The 17,778-nt window shown below is 41.7% G+C and overlaps 1 protein-coding gene across 7 annotated transcripts in view; it reads right to left on the bottom strand.

Moving 5' to 3' along the window:
* gramd1b (GRAM domain containing 1B) overlaps window positions 1-17,778 on the bottom strand; it is a 64,318-nt gene that overhangs the window by 7,323 nt on the left and 39,217 nt on the right. For 4 of the 7 annotated variants that reach the window (XM_022746316.1, XM_022746309.1, XM_022746312.1 and 1 more), the window contains 8 exons: window positions 15,777-15,987; window positions 11,148-11,171; window positions 8,673-8,693; window positions 1,756-1,840; window positions 985-1,088; window positions 769-864; window positions 307-387; window positions 14-129 (listed from right to left, as the gene is read on the bottom strand). In XM_022746316.1, coding sequence (XP_022602037.1) covers window positions 14-129; window positions 307-387; window positions 769-864; window positions 985-1,088; window positions 1,756-1,840; window positions 8,673-8,693; window positions 11,148-11,171; window positions 15,777-15,890 — 641 coding nt within the window. In that variant the 5' untranslated portion in view covers window positions 15,891-15,987. Of the gene's footprint in view, window positions 1-13; window positions 130-306; window positions 388-768; window positions 865-984; window positions 1,089-1,755; window positions 1,841-8,672; window positions 8,694-11,147; window positions 11,172-12,834; window positions 12,856-15,776; window positions 15,988-17,778 lie in introns of all 7 variants that reach the window. The other 3 variants (XM_022746314.1, XM_022746315.1, XM_022746310.1) reach the window with 2 other exon arrangements.

Below are 17,778 nucleotides of genomic sequence, written 5' to 3'. Positions count from 1 at the left end.
TAACTAGACTCACCCCATGGTGTTGAAGTCATCATCAGGGGGAACATAGTCCTCATCATCACTGGTTAGGCCGAGCTCGTTGCCATAGCACTGGTGAACAAAGTGCCACAATTCTTTGGGGCACAGAGGCTGCAAGAGGCATAAACCAATCAAAATGAGGAATGAGAAGACTCTTTAGTACTGTGCAGTAAAATATGAAAAAAAAAAAAAGAGTGGCTCGGAACATTTCTTTTCTGTACGATTAAACTGTAAGATGCAAATTTACAAAAATTCTTGAATGTGAGCTGAAGAATGAGATTTGCTTACCTTGTCCAGCAGTGCATTCTGCCACAGTCTGAACATCATCATGTACGTCCTGTCCCTGGCTCCAAACGAGGTGAAAAAGTGCTGTGAAGAAAAAAAAGCCAATCATGTCACTTACCACAGAACTATTAAAGAGGAGCACGCTTTAAAACCCCTCTTGTCTGAGTTTATTTGACACACTTGGACAGTGATGGTGGGTGTTATTAGCTTGCCAACCATTCTCAAGTCACCCATCTGTGACAGGAACATGTCCCCCATGATGGCGATAAAGATTAAATCACCAATACACCCGTTACCAGCCAGACTTTCTACCCTTTGTACATCAGACCATCCCTGGCGTCTCTTTAGGCGAAGATGATTAGATTTAACACAGTGACTGCTCAGTCTTACCTATGCCTACATTAGCTACTGCTCCAAGTTTCCACAAATGTAAATGTCTGTATTCAGTCATTCTATATCCTTTACCTTCTCAGTGTCTGTGCAGACCTGGATGGCATTGGGAATGAGGCGGGCAGTCTTCTCTTTCGTCATTGAGCAGATGTCCTTTAGCCGCACTGTCAGCTACACACAAACACAAAACAAATGCACACATTATTTATACTCAGACAAATGGTAGTTTCAAATATATGACCCAATACAGCCGAGAGAACGCACCAAGGTGCAGAGTGTTAATACGCATACCAGTGTTTCCCAGCGGAAGATGTTGCTATAGAAACAAATCCAGTTCTCAGAGAGGTAGAGTCGTCCCTGCAGGAGGATGTCCCGTTGAAGAGCACAGGAGTAGTCTGAAATATAGAGAAGTCACAAAAACTGAGAAAGAAATACCACCACACACAGTAAGTATGATGCAGATTTACAAAGGGCATTACAGAGAACCTATATCATTAACATACACAACTGGTCAATAATTTATTACAAGTATGCCCATTTCAGTGTAAACAAACAGTTCAGTTGAGGGCGCTCACTTCACTGTCACACAGAAACCTCACCTCCTGCAGTGCCTTTCAGGACTCCTGCTGCGAGTGTGTTTTGAGCATAAGCTTTACCAAACCATAACAAAGTCACAACCTGAGCTCAGTTTTATCCTAGAGTTTTATTTTCTAAGGAACTTCAGACAAAGACAGCATTCATCAGAGAACTGGGAAAATCACGCAACAATAAATCAGCCAAATTTGGGACATGATGTGTTCGTGGCAGAGTGCAGCATGTAGGTAAGGCTGCGTGAAAAGTTGAATAAAAAAATAAAATCAGGTGATAGGTTCCTCTACAAGGAGAGGAGGGTGTTTTTACATTGTCAGCAAACAAAATCTAGATACAATCAGTGTCACTATGTTCAACCTACCCCCCCCCCTCCCGTGTTGTGTGAGGATTAATCATTTTCTAATTACTAACAAGTAAGCTACACCCTGCCACTCCTCAGATGGCCCCAGTGCGTCTGTGGTGTCCACTCACCCACAATGAGTCTCTCTGTGTCAGGGAGCTGCTTGAAGAGTTTCCTAAAGTCCTCATTACGCTGCTTGTATGTGGGGCTCAGCACCTGCAGTGACAGGCAGAGTCAGAAACATCACCATACACACACACACACACACACACCCACCACACACACACACACACACACACACACACACACACACACACACACACACACACACACACACGTATGCTTCCAAAGTTCACACTCTTCATGCTCTCTTCCTCGCTCACTCACAAGTGTTGTCTCCGTCACGCAGCGCGGGTAATTTGTGAGCATGTGAGATAACCTTGTTAAAACCACCCACAGGTTTGATGGCTTTCATTCTGTGGGGAATTTTGACAAGCACTGGACATGGACATATAGTGAATGGCAAGCAGAGGTATGTGGCTTGAGTTATCTGCAGTCATTAATGAGACTTAATAGCAGAGCGATTCAAAGCACAATTCCAAACGTCAGCCCGCTGCAGATCATTCAATACACATGCTGCCGTGACAGCGAGCAGTTATAATAAGAGTCACATTCTCAGATTTGCATTACAGAGCAGCATGTATCTGACAATGAGGCTTTTGTTTAGTGACAGGGGGAAGGACAACTGATGAAATCTCAAGTATAAACAAAACCGAACACAGTTGTTTGAGTAACCTGGTCAAACAAATTCTTTCCAGAACTGGGAAGGATATCCTATTTAACATGATCAGAATTTCTCTTTTGCTTGGCTTCAGCAGACTTGATTATTTGCAGAGTGCAATGTGTAAACTGTCAAAGTGAGCGCTGAAGTGAGGGCTCTCACTGTCTGCGCCAGATGCTTTCCTTCCACGGGAAAACTTCAGGAAACAATAGCTGCCAATAGAGTAACATGAGGTATACTGAGACAAAAGAAAAAAATATACATATTCCTTTGGATCGGAGCGGGTGGGAAAAGAACATCTTGTTCACATTAAAAATCACTACAAGTGCTTCATCTTCATCTGTATATGTTGCTGCTTCTCCTCGCCTTTGCGAAAAGTGTGGACAACTGCTCTGAAATCATGCGAGTGCCATCTCTGAGAGCCCTTACAAAATGCCTGGGATTGAAATTAACTGCACTGACTGCACAACACCATCATGATGATTCTTTTTAGAGCCACAATCCATTTCCAGAAACAACCAAACACACCTACACTGTTTACACATCAAGTCACTCACACAGTAATATGATGATCGTTCCAGACAACAGGCCTCTATGAGCTCTGGGAGAATTCAAATAGCTATGACTCATAACCAAACCAGTTGTTTTCTTTAGTGGTGGAGAACTGCCATAGAGCTATGCTTGCAGCAGCATACAGTAAAGACAAAGCTTGCTACAAAGCTTTTTCGCTGTTGAAAACCACAACATTTTCCAGCTTCCCAACATTGTTTTGTTCACTCTCCTCCTTCTTTTTTTCTCGTTGTTTTGAACTTACAAGTGGAGGACAACTTACAGCAGGGATGTCCTCAGTGTCCCACTCAGGGTCTTGGAGGTCTGAGGCAGCCCAGCCCCACTCCCAACCCCACTCCCCTCTAGCTGGACCCTGCAGAAGCCACCCTGCCAACGCCTCATCCAGCTCCAACACGGCCTCCCAGTCTGACATTGTACAATCCTCATCCAATTCCATATCCATCGCGCCAGATCCCTTTTGGCGCCTGGGTGGAAGCAAATTTTCCACAACGGGCCCCAGTGGACTCCTCTTGAAGTTGGTGGACTTGTCAGTTACAGTAGGTTTTGGAAAATAAGAGTAGACAGAGCTGGTGAGTCCAGTGGTTTGGAAGCTGCAGTACCCGCCCCCTGTTTTGGGTGCTGCTCCCTTTCAGCGTTGAGCGGTGGACACGGCACACTCCAGCCACATGATCCTTGTCTCACTCTGTCGTTCTCGGGCTCTCTCTCTCTCTCTTCCTTTCACACACACACAGGCAGACGAGTTACGGCCATTGCCCTCTAGTAACCCCGGCCAACAAGTCCTTTATTATCATGCCAGTAGCTTTTTCCTTTTTTTCTGCTTACTCCTCCTAGTAAGTATGTGTGTGTGTGTGTGTGTGTGTGTGTGTGTGTGTGTGTGTGTGTGTGTGTGGTGCTGTCCAGGTCTGAGTGCCTTGTAGTTACCCTCTTTACAACCAGCAAAGAATGAAGCAAGTTTGTGGAGAGAAGGACTAATACAAACAAAGATGTAGCGAAGAAGGAAGAAAACAAGGCTGGAAAAAAGAGAGAAACCAGTGTTCTGAGTCTGTTTAAGTATGCGTTGAGTCCGTCTTGCTGTCTGACCTAGTGATTGAGTTACAGAGAACAGATGTGAGCATAACCTCTAGTTACCTTCGCCTGCAAAACAACACCATCAATCTTGACAGGGTCTACACTGGGTTGCAGGCCAATGCTTACATCGCAGGGTGAAGCGGCTGGACAAAGAAACCGTATGTATGTCTTAACTTATCTTTTTCATTCAATCATTCGTTTTATGTATGAAAAGCTTCTGTGATATAACTAATGGTGCCAAAAGCAGTGATCGCTGATGATTTGAAGGTGTTGAGCGTATGCAGGCGTCTCGCTCACTCCCTTCTCGCTGGTATTGAGGTCATTCATGTACTCCTGATACTTGATCACCCTCTGTTACTCTTCTTAGCAGGCGAGAAAGATGCAGAGCTTGCAGCTCCTATTTTAGCAGCTCTTAACAAACAATTGGTGTGCATGTCCTCCCACTACTCTTAACTAAATATATTTCAAGAGTCAAGAATGTGGACATAGTGGTGGAGGTCCCAACAGCAATGATAAAAAAACAAAAAAAAACAAAACACCAATGTTACAACAGCCTGGGTTTCATTGACTCCTGCTGGATGAAGCAAATGTGTAGCCCACATTAGCGCACTGGAAATCGGCCATTACTTCCACCTTTCCCCTTGCACTGTTTCCCAATCCTTCCTTTTTAACCAGACACCGCGGAGACAATCTGAAGTGGAGAAAAAACAGATGAGCCTTGGAAAATAATCTTCAGTAGCAGTCGTCTTGGAAAACAGTGCTGATCATTCACGCTCAGCTCTAAAAAAAAAAAAAAAGCTTTCATCCACACTGAGAATGGCTTGACATCATGTGGATGAAATTCCCGTGGAATGAGGGTTCATCTGCTGACCAGAACAAAACATTCCTCAAAATTCCTTGTAGCGTCTGCGATCAAAGTCATCCTTTATTTCCGGCTCATTCAATTCATTCTCTCTTATATATCAAGCAAAGAAAGGGGCCATTGTGACTGATGCAGCACCCAGTGTTCAGGTGACAATATGAGACTTGTGATGAGGTGGACACACCAAGTTTATGGATTTGGTTAACTATTAACTTGCTGGACAAACAGTAGGGGATGGAAGAGAGTGGTACTGTAAAGCAGGGTGGGGTTTCAAGTGTGTTGAAGGGGGTGAGGGCTGGAGGTGTGTGTCCATTCCGTTAACGACAATGTCCTGCTTTTAACTTGAGCGTGTATCGATCCGAGTGAAGCTACGTGAAAGGCCCGGCGTACACTATCTGCTCCATTTACCTGTGTAGATCTAAACAAATGTAACTGATTCATTGCGTTAAATCCTAATCTCACATATTCATGCACTGTTTGTTTGTTAGTGTTGTTTCCTCCGGTGTTGCTAACTTCCCAGAGCCTTTGTGTCAGTTGCCATGGAAGCATTGCGACAAACTTGCGTAGATGCAAAGCGAATAAACAGACACTTTCAGAGGAAAGATGGCCACTGTGCATATCTCTAATAGGCTCAGAACTCACATCGGGACGGATGCATTTTCAATCACTGTGGTTTCAGTGCCATGGGAGGTCATCATTGCCATGTAGAGGTGCACACATACAGACAACCATGCATACAATCTCCTACATGCAGGCGCATCATAGGTGTGACCTACATGTAGTCAAAGCCAACAAGTCAAAGTATCGATTGAAACTATTTCACTGACTGATTGTTCTGCTGTGTTTGTTCTATGATTAAGGATGAGTGTACAAGATATCAGGAACACAGCCCCAATACTGAGATGAACATTTTTCCTTTAAGACTAAAATACATTCAGAAAGCACAGTACATTCACCATTACAAATCCATTGTGACCCAACAGTCCCTTATTCAAAGTGCTACACGGAAAAAAACCCCATCTATCTCAATAACCAATTTTGGTCTCATTTGAAGTACTTGAATAGTATTTTCTTAAAACCAAAAATAAAATCTGTCAGTGTGGTTTGATAATTACAGTTCACAGCACTTGAAATCACTTGATTTGATTTGATTTGAGAAAGCCGCATTGGAAGCAAGTGAAAAACTGTAAACCAGCTGGTAGGTTTATTTTTCTCTTGTTTTAATGGATGAAGCTGATGGTACTCTATACAAAAATACCATGAAAAAGACAGAAATCAATAATACGTTAGGCCATTTCCCGAATATTTTATGATTTACTCTGTCTGTCTGTGCCATTTAGCCCCAGGCCCATTAATTCATACTGAAGAGAGGGTTGAACCTTTTAAAACAGGTCACATACTGTATACCGTGTATACTGTCGTTTCATTCTAAGTGAGAACCTGTAAACTTTGAAAAGAAAAACAAATCCCATTCTATTCCAACTAAAATGTTCAATTCACAAGAAGTAACACACTCACTTAGTTCAGTACATTCAAAAGTTTTGCTCCTACAGCCTCACTTGGTCCTGTAGCCTATGACCTGTAGCTTATGTTGGTTAATATTTCATGTTAAATAGACACTGTTGTGCTGACATTACATTAGAGTCTCTACTGCTAGTCCTGTTGAACTATATTTTAGTATTTACCATCATCCCACACTTGTCATTTGTGGCCGCAGTGCGAAGGTTATATAGTCTCACTTAAACGAAAAGGCTAAGTGCCTTTGTTTAACAGCTGGGCACTGTTATATTTAGCAAATGTTACTCAAACTGAGGTAAGTGCACTTGTTGGGAACTACATTCAGCTGTGGATTGACACACAATATGCTACAGTAGTGACTATTCCTGTTAGCAGGACGCTATATGTGGGATTGAGTCAAAATAAAGAAGTGTGTGTGTTCATGGAAATTAAGGAACATGTCACTGATTTTATTTTTTATAGTTTTTGGACAACAGTGGAACTCTATGGCACAGAGGAATAAAAACACAGGAAATGCTTGTTAGTTTGAATCAATTCATGGTCTTATGATGAGATTTGTTGACAATAAAAAATTTGAATATCACCTGCTTTATCCCTAAATAAAACGAAACTTTGGGACTCAATGGTGGGCAACATAAGTCTACAGTATATTTGATGATAAGAGCAGGTGGTCCTGACTGCTTGTACACTTCATGTATACTGTGCTGTATGTCATCTGTAAACATGACATTTTCATCTGTTAGACATTAGCAGTGTCAGAGTGTTATGTATGGTGCTCCTTTCAAACAGTGGGTCAGTAAAGAAAATGTGAGTGGTTTATTATAGCTGAGAGGATTAGAGAAGGATTTAAGAAGTTGTATGGACTTGTTGGACCAAGCCTCATTTGAACTTAACAGCATTTCTCCATTTTCATTATCTGAATGGAGCTCCGTGTATTTTCCTCATGTTGTCTTACCTGAACCCTAAAACCTAAAAAGTGTTCCAGTGTCCATGTTTGTTGGGAAATGGGAAACGCAGTTGGACTGGAGGGAAGCATGCTGAGACCTAAAGCACCATGCTCCATTCCTCTGTTGTTCAAAGGCATTCAAGGCTCGTCCAGAGGCCCTTGTGATGGTTTGTTGATTTGTTTAGTACAGTGAGAAACTCAGTGTGCTTGTTACCACCTGTTGCGTACCAGATTTAGAAGTTTGTGTGGTGACAGGCATTTGACCACATCTGAGCAACTTGTAAAATACAGTCTAACACAAGTTCGGATGCAGCAAATAAGCAATAGCTGGGAATTGTTCTGTAATTGAAATTGTTAGGGCTTTAGGTAGACATAAATGTAAGGTATGTCAACTTTAACATGTGTGAATCACTTCACTCCAAAGTGTGGCTTTGCTATCTGGTGGTAACAACACTGAGCGAAGTCAATGGAATGAGGAACAGGCAGGCAGGAGGGATATTATCATCCCACCGCTCTGAGAACCAAGAGACAGAGCAAGAGAGACTGAAAGATATTCAGGGTTGTACAAGAATACAAGTCATGCTTACTCTCAGGATGTGTTGTCTTTCATGCTAGGGAGAAAAGGGAAGAGTGTACACACAGGGAATAAAAAAAAAAGAAATAAAGCAACATAAAATAGGAAAAAAGTCCAATAAAGACACTTATGGAGAAACTAGGGTTTGACACTGAGTGGTGTCAAGGTCAACACCCTCTATCTTACCCACTCTGTGGGTTTAGCTAACACAACAAGCTCCTTTAATGTGTAAATGTTGGTTGAAAGTCATTAAGGGGTTGTTCAGTGAGTGACTACGTCTGAGGATTATACTAAGGTCAGAAACAGTGTTAGCACTCCATCTAGTGGTGCAATATAAAACTGCAACACTCTGGTGCACTGTGTGTACCATTAGGGATTAACTTTGGTAGATTACTTTAAGTATCACAACTAGTATTGAAAGTTCTACGATAGTCTTTCCATTCTCTCGATTGCCTGCATCAGAAAGGTCCACCTGTTGCTCTTTTAAGCCCATGCTAATCCCCGCCTGGAGGACCAGTGACCCACACTTGTGATTTGGTTCTCCAGTAAACAGGGTTGAGGACAATGACCTTTCATCTCGTAAGCAGCACTCATCACTAAAACAACTTGAGGACCCTTCCAGGAGTCACCTCACCCACGTGACGTGAACACACACAAGCAGACGTATACACCCATAAGAGACGCACAAAAATCACACGTCAATGTAAATAAAAACAAGGTATGACTTACGTTGTACCAGCTTTGGCTTTTCTGTGGAGAGAGAAAGAGAGAGAGAGAGAGAGGGGAGAGAGGAAGAGAGAGAGAGAGAGAGAGAGAGAGAGAGAGAGAGAGAGAGAGAGAGAAAGAACAAGTATTAAACTCTGTGAAGCTAGTAAGTGCTGCAGAAGGCTTGTGGGCTCATACAGCCATACTGCGGGTGTGAAACATGATCAACCTGATCATAACAAGTACCAGCAGGCGTGAAGGTCAAACTGTACCTCACAACCCTTCCTGTCAGAAATCACAGGACGTTATCGACACTATTTTAAATACCAGTGACGTGTGTCTGAGGTAAACGGAGGGGTGAAATTCTCTTTCAGTTCACTCACTATTAAACTATAGGAATCTTTCTAAATAACAGGGTTTCTGAGGAAAATCTGCTTCCTGTATTGACGGAACTGAAAGTAATTTCACTTCTTCACTTCAAACCTGCCAAATACTGCATTAGCACATTAGATATACAGTTAAAATTAAATTATGTCCAAATCTCCATCCTAAGAAATGATTCAGTGCTGTGAAATTATTCAAAGAATTTTCTCTCTTCTCTCTCCTCTTAGCTTTGGTTTCGAATGAAGGTGTGAAGATAATATTTAATGCACCATACCATATTAAATGAATTATAATGGTTGTTTGTTGATATTCATATCCAAATGTTTTAGCCCTGACTTCCTGTAATGAATCATTCTGTGTGCTCTTCATGAACAGTCAATTGAGTCTGTTGCAGGTTTATAACAGCAGAGGGCAGCAGAGATATATCTTAATCATGACTATGATATTACAACATTTTCCAGCCACATATACACACCTTCGGCTCTAACAGTCTATGAGCAAAATTCCCACAGGGGAAACATGCAGGTGATCATTCAGAGGGTGAAAGAAGGAGGGGGGTAGAGGGGGGAGAGAGGGACAAAAAGTGATATCCAGTGTCTGATTACAGTTGTACAATAAATAAAAGCACCACATCTTAAGTTAAAGCAAAAAAAAAAAAAAGAATATTAACAAAAGATTTTTTTTTTCTATTTTAGATCTTTTTGTGATGAGTTATAGTTGTCCTTTCCCGACAAGACCACTGTTCAACATTGCTGCTTTTTTGCTAACCTGATAATAGTGACTATAGAACTGAAGACTGACTGACAATATGTTTCAAACAGGTTTTTACTTGGACCTGCTGGATTATCAGCCTCACCAGTGTCCTCATAATGTGCATCACAGCTCATTATTCATTACAAATTTCTCCTTTCAAAAACCTGCAATAATTTCAGTTTTTCTTTTGTGCCTGGGATCATCTGAGTTTTCTGTGTGTCTGACAGGGTTTTGTGGTTCACAAGCCAGATGTTAGCAGGTGTTAGCATGTTTTTTAGTCCAGTGTAAAAGGGGCTCTAGAGTGTGTGGTGTTAGCGAGCAGTGAGCTGCAGTAGCAGGCCTGAGGCCTGGCTGTAACGATAGCTGGCCTAATGTGGGCTAATCTGATTTGAAGGTGACAGAGACATGAGAGAGGAATTACTCTGAGGCCACTGTCTGGATAAGGTGTGCGTGTGTGTGTGTGTGTGTGTGTGTGTATGCGTGTGGTGTGCCATTGTGTTTGACTTTGTGTGACTGCATGCTAGTGAGTTTGTGAGATTTATTATGGCATTCTTTACACGGAGAAAGACTGTTTATTGTGATTGTTTATGTGAGAGGGAGGGAAAGAGAGAGACAGAGAGAGAGAGAGGGAGAGACTACCCGAAAGTTAACCAGAGTTTTGTCTATGACTCCTCTGTGACTGATACAGTGGTTTGGGTCTGTCTGTATAACTTTAAACGACATTCTTTCGTTTACCACAAACGGGGATGTGAATTACAAAACTGAATTTTGCTGGAATCATGGCTTCAAAAGAATTATTAAAGACCAAATTTCAACTAACATCTTTGCTTTGGACATCTGTCATTAAATCAAAAAGTGAATTTAGGGTTAAAACATCAACTGTGTCTCTGTTCTGATGGCAAACAGACCCTTTAAAATACTTCTGGTGCTGTCTTGTTATTACAAAATGAATCAACAGAAAAGCTGGAAAGCACTAATATAGAAAGTAAATTGTGCACGTGATGGTTTTAAACCCCACTGACCTGCCCTATCACTGCAAATACTAGGGTGGCGTCCGTTTTCAGATTAAAAAAAAAAAGAAGAAAAAAGAGCTACGAATGTCAAATTCAAACCGGCTTTAAATAATATAGAATCTTCAACATAAAGACAATTAAAAAATTAACAGCTTTACACAGTTGACAAACCACTGTCCTTTCACATTAATTTAGGGGATGGAAAGCATTGGAAAGGACACGAGGGACTGAGACTATCAAAGGGGATCCTACAGTCGCACAGCTACAGAGGAAGTGCAGGGCCGGGGGATTTAATGGGGGCCAGCGGGGACTGTCAATGGGTCAAATGAAAACAAGAAGAAATGCTTACTTTAATCAGGTTTAGTCTGTCATACTGAAAGAAAATTAAAGAGAAAACAAAATGTTAACCAAAGCAGTGAGCAACAAGACCACAAAGAAATAGTGAATGAGAGAGAAGAAGCTGAGGGACCAAGTAGCAGTATTTTCTGAGGGCTGACATTGGACATGTTACTCTGCTGCTCAATCTGATTCAAAACGTAGCTCATATGTTACATGAGAATCCTGGTAGATTATTGCTGTATCATTGTCTCTGTCATCATCACTGGGCCCTTTCTGCAGAGAGGTAGTACGGTGGCACTGTTTTCGCTGAATGCACTCTTTTATTTGGATTGCATTAGGGCTTGGATGATCAAGCTCACGTTGCTGGGACGACCTCACGCCATCTGGGGTCATGTGACCACTGCTGACCACAGAGGCTCACTGGGGGTGGGGGGTTGGCGGTGGTGGTGTTTGCAGGAGGATTGAGGGGGGTGGGGACGTTAACTGTGGCACAGAAGTGAGGAGTGATGTAATCGATTGGGATATGTGTGCGTATGTGCGTGAAACAGTTTGTGCAACTGCATAGCAGCAAATAGAGCATCATGAGGCTGCTCCTCACACCCAACTCCCATTTAAAAACCTCTATGCATTTCACTGTCTGTCCTATTTCTGTCTCTGTCTATAATAACACAAATGAGACCCTGTATGTAGACTCCTTATATGCTCAGCAATACATTTGAAGTGTGACAAAAAAAAATAAAAAAATAAAAAAATAAGTGGGATGAAGTCTGACAAGTAGCAAATTAGATGAATGAAGCGAGAGTATGGGCGATGCACTAAAACGTGACACTAGTCTGCAGTGCATTTACAAGTAGGGGAGGGGGGATTTTGGGCTCATGATGGTGCGAGAAAAAGAGCAGGGGGGATTCTCTCATGTGGCAACAGAGAGTCAGCTCAAATAATGATGTAGTCCTGGAGCTTTGGACCGGGATCCTGGCAGGATTTTTAAGCGTTTATCCCTCTGCAGCCAGGCAGTCACACAGCACGGCAGATATAAAGCTCTCATTGCCAAAATGTAACAACGGGATAAGTTTGTAAAGAGAGGGATAGGATACAGGCCAAAGTAGGAAAAAAGAAGCAGAGAAGAGAGACGAAATTTGACAATTATTTTCACTGTTGTTTATTTTGGAATTTGCAAAATAAATGTTCATTTTCATTCTTGTAATCTTTGACACAATCTGGAAAATAAGGCTCCATTTCTCCATTATATATGTGTGAATTTCCTTTATATTTTTTTCTTTTATTTCGCTACATTTGAACAGCAAAAAAACAGCCTATCCTGATGTGACATTTATTTGCACTATGTATACAATGGTTAATATTTGAAAGTGTAATCAGGAACTGCCACATTGCATATCACCAGAAAGGAAAGGAAAGGACAGGAGAGGAGAAGGAAAGGAAGTGAGTGAGGTTCGGAGTGGGCTCGTCGGTTTCAAGGAATGCCCATCTGCTGTGATCGTGAGTGCAGATGGGGCTTGTAATGGTTGCAGTGTGCACAGAAACAGGCTGGGTTCGGGGTGAAGCATCGCAAACAAGGTTCGGACATTTTCACAGAGCAGCTCACAAGACAAGAGGTGGGGCATGGGGAGGGAGGGGGGGAGGGACGGGGGAGCTGGGCACAGGAATATTTGAAGAACAGAAAAAAGAGTAATGCTTACTTTGGAAAGTCGCTTGTGAGACTAGCATGCAATCAGGAGAAGAACAAAGAAAAATCAGATAGAAAAATGAAACTAGAAAGAAATCAACTGCAAGAAGAAACAGCTGAGAGTACCAACAGAAGAACTGAACAGTCATTATCAGATGGCACACATTATCACATGGCATGTAGCAGCAGCAGCAGAGAGAGAGAGAGAGAGAGAGAGAGAGAGGGCGTGCACACTGTGTTGTGGAGACAAAAAAAATGATTCAAACAAAGAGTCAAAAACAATGTGTGATTTAAAAACAGCAGAGACAGATGAAGACAGAATGAGGAGGTAAAAGATGGAGGAAGTGTCATGGCTTATTTCTAACATTTTGGGAGCTCAAATAAGTGCTGAGCGTTACAAAACATTAGAGCCACATGCTCCTTCTTTGAGATAACCTGAATGTGTGAAAGATTCAATTTCAGCTTCAGTAGTGAAGGGGGATGATGCCGATGGAATTACCTAAATAACACCTAAAAACTGGTTTTTAAACCTTCGTGCCATTTTGATGACCACAGATGCAAGTCTGTTCCTTCTGTTGTCCTCCTACACTTCCACACTAGAGCTTTTTCTGCCTAACACTTTCATAATATACAGTATATATATAACTATATATAAATAATATATATATATATATAACACAAGCAACAATCAATACTGTTTTTATTTAGTAACCAGAAAACACTCTCAACACAGTAAACCTCTGCCAATGACAATACGTTCTCAAACTTGCTGTTAAAGGATAGGTTCATATTTGTTCAAGTCCGTCTTAAAACGATACTCATATGCATATATGTAAATTGAAAGAGGTTTTGCTTGCTTTCCTTCTACTGCACTGTCAATGTAAGGAATGGGGGAGGGGAGAAAATCTACAAATCTCGTTCTTTGCAAAAAAAAAAAAAAAAAAAGCATTGTGAAGTTTATCTGTGGCTAATACTGCGCGTCAGCATTCTGAGTGAGACAAATCTTCCAATGTTAGGGTCTTTTTAACACCAAATTCCTTCTTTTAGGTTCCCTGGACAGTGTTTCCTTGCTGAGCTGTGACAGACAGACAGTATCACAAAGGACATTTAGTAGTAAGTAAAAAGACAAGATACAAGATACAAAGATACTCACTTAATCTGTTTACCCCAGACTACTTCATATTAGCTTCAGCTAAACAGGGAATTTTGTCCCCATCACAGTACGAAAGGATCAACTGATGGCCAGTAACAACAGGAGGAAAGATTACAGCAAGTAAAGCCTGTTTCAGTGTTCATATGAGCACCTGAGTACTGCCCGACGTAAAAACACATGAACTTATGCTTTTAACACGAACCCCCACACCATTCTCATCACATCTTTAGGCCAAATTCATGTCTTGAATGTCCAAAAACAATCCTAGAATCAGGAGGAAAAAAAGATGCCAATGATATAATGTTAGATCCTAAAATGATCCATCCTACCTGGACGAACAGTCATAATCTGTCTATGCATAGTGTCTTCTGAAAATTCTGTTCATAAGTGTGTAGGCAGACCCATCTAACAGGTGAACAAACTAAAATAGTCTAAAACAAAACTATCTTTATTGAGGTAACACATATCACTAGTTTAGGAGGGATTTGGTGTGGAGCACATGGTTTTAGTTGGTATGGTAGGTTTTTACAAGCAGCAGAAACTAAACTTTCCACAGCTAGCATGTCTTCATCGGAGCAGCTCTGATGTTGTAGTACTTTGATGAAGACATACTGCTGCTGTTAGCTGCTGCACCTCATTTAAAGCCTTAACTATGACAGTGGGGACCAAACTGTATCCCTGCCTGGTCCTGTCTGCTGAAGCATTAATATGAGTTCAGAGCTTCTTCTTCTTCTAGTTTAGACATCTAATTCTAGCAAATCTCAATAGTGAGTAAACAAGTGCCCATGGTTTTGACGATGTGACTCTTTATCTATGCTTGAATTCATCGTGTGGGACAACTCAGACAAACTCCGCTCTGTGAAGGGGTAAAACAGGCTTTTACTAATTAATTACAGGTCTGAAGATAAGACTGAACAGCAGCATTTCAATACTCCTCTGTCCTTTCTATTATTCAATTGAAGTTTTAGCGAGAGAAATAAAGAGTTTACATACTGGGGAGTAAATGAGATGTAAAAATGAAAGGCTGGAATGGAGAGGAGGGTGCAATCTCTCCTGAGGCGGGAGAGTGATAGTTACAGCTCACTAGTTACATATCAGTATGTACAAGTCAATAACCAATAATAACACATACGTCACCACACTGGGGAAAAAAAAAAAAAAATCATAAAGCCAAGACAACTGTGACGTATTTATGCAGTCACAGTTAATGACTGGCTGCATACAGTCAACAAGAGTTTACACATCATCTCGGCTATAACAGTCAGAAAGACTTCACTCAATACAATATATAATCCAATGCAAGAAAGATAACATGTCATATTCTTACTTGGAAAAAAAAAAAAAACATTTCCACTGGTTGCACCCTCACTTTGATGCTTTTTTACTAATTGCATCTAAGTGCATGTAACAAGTGTAATCAGTTGTAATGCTGGTTTTATGGTCAGAGTTAACTCATAGTGTCAAAGAAGTGATGAGTCTACTCTTAATCCATGTCTGTGAAATCAGCACCTAGTGTCCCACGGTGGGATCTCTCATGACAGCCGTTCTGTGAAAATGTTAGGGTTCTCCACCAGGAAGCTCTCTACACAGCGCAGACTCTTTTCAGTGGAAAGGACACACTGTTGAGCGTTCTTGACAGAGCTGTGAACCTTATGTGGAATGTTCGAATTCAAAATACTGAGAGATACTAAGATACTAAACATATTTGAAACTGCACCACACTTCAAACTGTGAGGCTAACTTTCGTTTGTATCAAAAAAGGCACTCAAAAGAAGTTAATGGGGCATCTCCTGGTCACTCACCTTTGAGTTCTTTCCCCCGCTTCGTGCTGACTGCAGGGAGTATGTTCTCTGGACAACCTGCTCAGGCGTGGAGGGGGACTTGTCAGAGGAGTGGTCTGAACCCTTCTCCACCATGTTCTCACCCTCCTGGGTCTGCGGTGTGGGAGAGCGCGAGCGTTTACGTAGGACTGGTGAGCAGGCAGGTGTGCTCTTGTTTGAGTTACTGGCAGTGCTAAAAGGAAAGAAAAAGAAAGAGTGATAAGGAAAATATCTACTTCATCATTTTAATTGTTACTGCACTTTCAATCTAACATGAAATATAGAGTCTAGCCTGTAAAAAGACAAAAGTGCATCACAGAAATCATACAAACACTGCTTGGATAAATCAGTGTAAGCACCATGCATTGTAGTGCCATAAGTTTAAAGGTGAGTATGGACAGCAGCACAGCACACACAGGGTCCTCAGACTTACATCACATGTGGCTTAACAGGCTTGAAGCACCATGTGCTAACCTGACTAATAACAGCTGAGCTAATAAGGGAAACCAACAACAACAACAACAACAACAACAACAACAGCAGCAGCAGCAGCAGCAGCAGCAGCAGTGAGGGAAACATAGGTAGAAAGACACCTTTACACACATGACCTGAGGATTCTCTCACTAATGCCGCACTTTGAAAGCAGCAGTGAAATTGATACGTTTGTTTTTGAGCCCACTCTCAATTCTATTAAGAAATTTACTGAGTCTGGAAAAACAACCAACCTAAATTGCCTCGGCCCTGACATTTATTGAGCGGTTTCTTTCAAATCCTGTAAAATATGAGGCCATGTGATAATCAAAGATCTTTTTCCCTGAAAGACTAAAACTGTTTCCATGCTTGCAGCAAAGCCTGGGAGATTAAATGATCAAAGATACAGCACCAGGTGGAAAGCATCATTCTAGCTGTTAAAGCAGGCCTATAGTATGTGATTCTGTTATCTAAAATTATGGTACGTGTTGACTTTTACATGGGGATTTGCTTTAATACCTCCACTAACAGCTCTCCAGCCAAGTGGAAGGACAGGTAGTCCCTGTTCTTTCATTTTACACTAAGTTACTATCAGGTAGCCTTTCTGATCCACCACTAGACACTCTCTCTTCTATTACACACACACACACACACACACACACACACACACACACACACACACACACACACACACACACACACACACACACACACACACCAGTGGCTTAGCAAGAAGCCTTCTCCTCAAAATGACAGAAGCTAACAAAAGCGTCTGTAAGTGATCTGTGTGGCAGTGCGCCCGCCAGGCTCCGTTACTTGACATGGCATTATGCAAGCCATTGCGTCACTGCCAGCCAATGGCCGCTGTTAGTGGCCATGAATTACTGATCTACTGTTACATTCTAGACTTCATTGCAGCTTAGAGCACTGAATCATAAAGAGCAGCGTTGACAGCTTCTGTCCCACTGTCAGGGTCTGACATACCAGTAGCTGTTTGATTTTAAAAGGCAACACAGAGCCCTCACAGCTGGTTAATGCAGTGGGACAGATAATGCACGTCTGGTATATTATGGTGCCTCTGACATCAATTTATATGATTACCAAATGGTTTGCTATTCAGGGGATGATCATTTTGACTGTGCTGTACAATGTGTACTCTGTACTGACAACTGATTAGTCCCTACTGACCTGATTAAGAGTAAATTTGCAGGACGACTCTTTAGTGCAGAGCACTGCGCTTCTATTTAGCCGTAATTACTGTATCTTAGGCACAGTTTTCATGTATTTTGTATTAATTTCTTGATTTTCAAGTGGTGTATGTCATCCATCAGGGCAAACACATGCGCACTAAGATGGTAGGAAGCAGAGTGCATTGATATTCAGCATGCATGATAATCTCTGTCTGAACCAGGAGACTGTCTGGGTTTCACACAAACATACACTGCCAATGCAAGTTGTCAGACAAACGAAGCAGGCAAGAAAATACGTTAAGGAGAGGTGATGAGCCGCCCAG

The sequence above is a fragment of the Seriola dumerili genome, unplaced genomic scaffold (genome assembly GCF_002260705.1).
Source record: "Seriola dumerili isolate Sdu_G_001 unplaced genomic scaffold, Sdu_1.0 BDQW01000102.1, whole genome shotgun sequence".
Lineage (NCBI taxonomy): Eukaryota > Metazoa > Chordata > Actinopteri > Carangiformes > Carangidae > Seriola > Seriola dumerili.
This window is presented reverse-complemented; position numbering and strand designations above follow the sequence as displayed.